Source organism: Miscanthus floridulus, chromosome 19 (assembly GCF_019320115.1).
Source record: "Miscanthus floridulus cultivar M001 chromosome 19, ASM1932011v1, whole genome shotgun sequence".
Classification (NCBI taxonomy): Eukaryota; Viridiplantae; Streptophyta; class Magnoliopsida; order Poales; family Poaceae; genus Miscanthus; species Miscanthus floridulus.
In genome coordinates this window covers 45,762,938-45,768,014 of record NC_089598.1, presented here as the reverse complement: position 1 = coordinate 45,768,014, position 5,077 = coordinate 45,762,938, and the positions used below count along the sequence as shown (strand labels likewise).

The 5,077-nt window shown below is 47.2% G+C and overlaps 1 protein-coding gene across 1 annotated transcript; it reads right to left on the bottom strand.

The window, feature by feature from the left end:
* Positions 1 to 356: 356 nt before the first annotated feature.
* Positions 357 to 3,171, bottom strand: LOC136527548 (protein NOI4-like). The gene is made up of 3 exons (XM_066520321.1): positions 2,942 to 3,171; positions 757 to 948; positions 357 to 614 (listed from the first exon to the last, which is right to left on the bottom strand). Exons 1-3 carry the CDS (start codon positions 2,945 to 2,947, stop codon positions 570 to 572), a joined length of 243 nt encoding a protein of 80 aa, XP_066376418.1. The 5' UTR covers positions 2,948 to 3,171; the 3' UTR covers positions 357 to 569.
* Between the last annotated feature and the right edge of the window lie 1,906 nt (positions 3,172 to 5,077).

Sequence of the window (5,077 nt, the reverse complement as noted above, 5' to 3'; positions counted from 1 at the left end):
GCTTTGCCTCGCTCGCCGTCTAGGCACCGACCAGCACCAACACGGAGGGGCATTTTCACCTAGGCCCACAAGCACGAAGTATGGAGCAAGATGAAGCTGTTTTTTTTTTTTTGGAGGGGGGGGGGGGGGGGTGCACCTGGTTTCACGCTCAAACAGCTTCTGACCCGTTTGTTCGCTTGGTTGCGAGCTAAAAGTATTATTGACTGATTTATTATAAATTTGTTGGGTGAAAAAGTACGACTCATAAACAAGTGAACAACTCATCGGAGAACCGGTACCAAACAATCAAGGGGATTGGTGGATCGGAGAACCTTAGGAGCACAAATTCGGACCCGTACTAGTAGACCAACAAAAAATAAAGAGAGACAAGACTAGAATTACAACCAGAAGAAGTCCACTTTTCAAATGTATGCCGACAACTCTCACACCATACATACACGCACGCCAGAGTTTTACGAGATACCCATCCTGGAGACCGGAGAGGCATGGGTACCTCTACATTGTCTTATGGATAGTATGTATAGAAAATTAAAGGGACAGTATTTCCAAAGCGCATTCAGTTGTCATCCTCAGGATTGCGTAGGGCTGGCTGTCACACAACAAAACCATTTCTTCTGCAAACACAATAATATACAGTTAATGATAGAGTAGAAAGATCACAGGTTTAAGAGATGAAATTGGTGTTAGTGTCGTCAACTCGTCATCGGGTAGAGTTCAAAGAAGAGAATTCATACAAAGTCATGAAAAAAAACGTACCGTGCTTGGTTTTGCAGCATAAGATTCCACCCTCTCAGTCCTGGTGTCCTTGGAAGGTGAATCAGTATCTTGTCCATTCCCAGCCTTCTTCTCATCTCTGGCTTTGTTGAATATGACAGTAAATCCATCTGCAGAAGCTGGATCATTGACATCCCATTCACCAAACTTCGGCAAGGGGCGGCCTGATTCCTCCTGGTAAAAGCAGCATTATCCATGTCAAAAAGTAAATCTACTTGTTATTTTATACTCTGAGTAGCATAATACTGAAGCACTAGGTCGAGTCATAAATTTGTGTCCAAGCAATTGCTATTATTATAAATTAGAAATGACTAGCTTGTGTCAGCATGCAAAATATATAAGTGAGATTGTGTGACTGTGATCGAAATAGTAAAACACAGGCTTCTGCAAGCAGATAAATGCAGTCATGGAACAGAGGAGACCATTGAGGGGAAAAACAGAAATATAAATCAAATACCATTCAAGAAGTTGGTGATGTGTTCCACAATATGCAGGTGTCCTAATGTGGGGCAAATGCAGCTATTAATGGCTGTATTCCATCATGTGCAGGCGTCTTGATGCAGAGAATGATGATACAGACCAGAGAATGATGATACAGACAAAACAGAATATTCAAAACACGGGAGGATATACTTGCAGTAATCGTGAATTTACATAGCATGCCAGCATGGGACAATATTAGCTGCTCAAAATTCATTAGCACCAAAGACGAGTTGTGTAACGTAGTTCTTGACCTGTGAGTTGTGACCTATTGACAACTGAGTTAAATCAGAACATATATTCCTTGCTCGCAAAAAAAAAGAACATATATTCCTTATAAAAAAAACCGAACATATATATTCTAGAGATCAAACTAGCATCAAGAAAAGAGTTGCCATGTCAAGTTGTCAACAGTTTTCCAAAAAATCATGTGGTCACCATGTACTGTTGAGCAGCTTTCATGGGAACATTCGGCATGATTCAATCGACAGCCCCATAAAACAGGAATTAGGTACATCCTTTATATGAAGGATAGGCTGCAGAATCATTATTTTTATTTGTAACAGATAAATTGGTCTGTGAACCACAATACAAAAATGGGATGTGATCTATCAGTATCTTCCTAAAAGGAAAACCCATCATTCCATTATGAAACCAACAATCAAGCTCCACAAGGTTCCTAAGAAGTAATCGCCAAGCATGCTATTCAGATAAACACCAAGTCTCCAATGTAAGCTTTAGTAAGTAAAGTAGTTTTCTAAGTGTACTAGTAAGGCAACAGGCCTCTTGTGTGACCATTAGCCTCCATATGTGCATAGTTCCGCATGCAGGAATAGAAGTCTCCTCATTCATCAGTGACAGAAGTTCCCTCCAAAGTCATCTATCCCCATCTCCATCCATCTGGCTTCCATCCAAACTTGGCATAGCTAATGCTGGATCAATAAAACTCCAGCTGATGGCACCAGCCACGAGTAGCAGACAAAGAACTGAATAAACGGTTTTCCGTTTCAGCATGTACACGGCAACGATTAAAGGCTGGGGTGCAAATTGACTTTGCTGTAGCTGCAGGTGAACCTTGCATCCTGTTTGTATCGATCTCGCTCATCGAATGCAAAGCAAAGCAGAGCAGTGGACTACGCAGACAATCACAGGCCTCGAAACGAAAACGCCAACCAACCCGGCGCCCGGCGAAAAGAAACTCCTCCGCCCTACGCAGGCTAGTTTTGACCGATAAGGCATGGCTGAAAGAAGTGTTAAAGAAAAAATTACTGTTGATTGGCTGATAAGCCCCGGCTTATAAGCCAAATACGACACAGCGAAAAGGCAGAGTTCTCCCGACCCGAGACTTGTAGGATACATCAATCAATCGATTTTGCGAACCCAGCTGAACCAGAGGAGAAAGAATCATCGCACTAGTTTCCTAGCCCTATCACATCGCGCGCAAACAACCCCGCTCCCAATCCACTCGGCCAGTCCACGCGACTTTGATGCCAAGCAACAGGAGAAACAAATCCCCGCTCGAAACTAGTCGTCCCGAAATCCCATGACAACACAATGCGAGCTCACCTCGATCAGGACAGCAAACACCGATTCCCCACAAGCTAACACCACCGCGGTGGGGTGGGGAAATAATAAGAGCGAAAAAAAAAGAGAACGGCAGAGAGGCAGCGCAGAGGCTTGCACGTACCGCCATGGATGGATTCCGCAGAGCAGAGGTCCCGATCCGCTGGGGGGCTGGGGCGGCGGCGGCTGCTGCTGCGCTGGGGAAAGCTTCTTCCCCTTTCTCTCTCTCTGCTGCGGTTGCGGGTGGGAGGAGACGACGAAGAGGAAAGTTAGGAGGCACAGCGGGGGTAAGAGCGGACGGAGAGGAAACGAATCGATGTGGAACGGAAAAGAAAAGGAAAGCAGGTGATGTTGAACTTGTACTGCCTGCCTCGAGTGGTGTGTGGGGGGCACTGGAAGTGAATATTATCTTTCTGATTTCTCACTTCTGCCCTCCCCGTAAATAAATAAAGATAATAAAAACGGAGTAAAAATAACGGAAAAGCGCCTAAAAATCGCTTGTACCCGCCAGTTATCGGGGCCCGGGCGGCGCGATGCGCATGTGAGCCGAGCGGCCGGGGGCGGGTGGGAGGTGGGGGCAGCGGGGGGCGGGTTTGACCGGTGCGGCGGTGGCGACGCCGACGGGCGGACAGGGTGGAAATGCGAGGGGAGGTCGGGAGGGCCGCACGTCGGTGGTGAGTGGTGACTGGTGCAGCCAGCGCTTGGCTGGCGCTCGGAATCTCTAGGCTGTGGCGTTGGGCCTTCTTGGCCTCTTGGTCCTGGGGTTGGGGGCGGAAACCAATTCTTCTTCTGTCCTCAAATCAAAAGATTTGTTCGGCGAGCGTTCAAACTCGGGGCTGGAATTCGTCCCGTTTTTAGCCGTCGGCTCCGAGCTGGCTCGGCTGTGAGCTGTCTGTCCTGCCCTCCTGATGATATGATACCCGTGCGGCGGGGGGCGATGCGCCGACTGTCAACTGCGTAGGATGCCGTTCGTGAGGGCAAGGGTAGTATTACACTATTATCACGAAATATGATGTATGACAGCTCGGCATGTCATCGTGCCTAATACAGCAGCGTCTGAAACCTGACAGACAGAGCTCCGCCGCGATTAAGGCCTGGTTTAGATTGAAATTTTTTTCAACCTGATGAATAGTACCACTTTCGTCTTATTTGGCAAATATTGTCCAATCGTGGACCAACTAGGCTCAAAAGATTCATCTCGTGATTTCCAACTAAACTATATAATTAGTTATTTTTTTTACCTACATTTAATACTCCATGCAAGTAGCTAAAAATTGATGTGATGGAGAGAGAGTGAAAAAACTTGGAACTTTGATGGGATCTAAACAAGGTCTAAGAAAAAGAAAAAAAAAACAGGCCAGGATGCATCCACCGGCGTGCGTTCAGACTTGAGTCGAGGCTGTCCCCTCCACACCACCCCCGTTGTTTTTGTGTTGTGTCATCGCCAAGTCGCCGGCCCTGGAGTAAAGTAAACGGCACATCATGTGGCGTGGTGGTGTGCGCGGAGAGTAATAAATAAGCGAGCTGCGTACCACCACGCTCCATCCACGCACGAGTATAAGGCCATGTTTAGTTTCCCCCAATTCCAGAATTTGACACTATGCAAAAAGAAGATTTCCCGTCACATCAAACTTGCGGTACATGTATGGAGTACTAAATGTTGATGAAATTAAAAACTAATTGCACAGTTTAGTTATACTTTACGAGACGAACGTTTTGAGTCTAATTAGTCAACGATTGGATAATTATTACCAAATAAAAACAAAACGGTACTGTAGCTACAGTACCGCCTGAATTTTGGCGGCGCCAATTCAGTGCGTGAACTAAACACGGCCTAAATTTCAAATTTGCCCTCCTGCTCACTGTCGAGACGCTGACTGCTCTTGGCTCTCGCGCCTCAGCAACGGCCACGTCAACCGTCCGTCCCCAAACCGAAACAAACTCAACTGGGCCGACCACGTCGAGTAGCTTTGTTCAGTCGAGTATAGAGTAATATACTGTGCAAGTGCAACGGCCAAGTGGCCAACAGGCTCTCCCAACCACGAGGAACTGGTACACGCACGGTGCTTCGCTGGATGCAACTACCACACTGCCTGCTCTACTCTGCTTTTGTCGTGCTCGTAGCATCCGCAGATCGCGCACCCCCCATGGCGCCTCGCTCACGTGCCGCGCCGCTCCAGCGTGGAATTGCCCCGGCTCACGAGCATCCCTCTGGGTCGAGCACGCATGAACAAATTTGATCTAGTGCGGCCACCCAAAC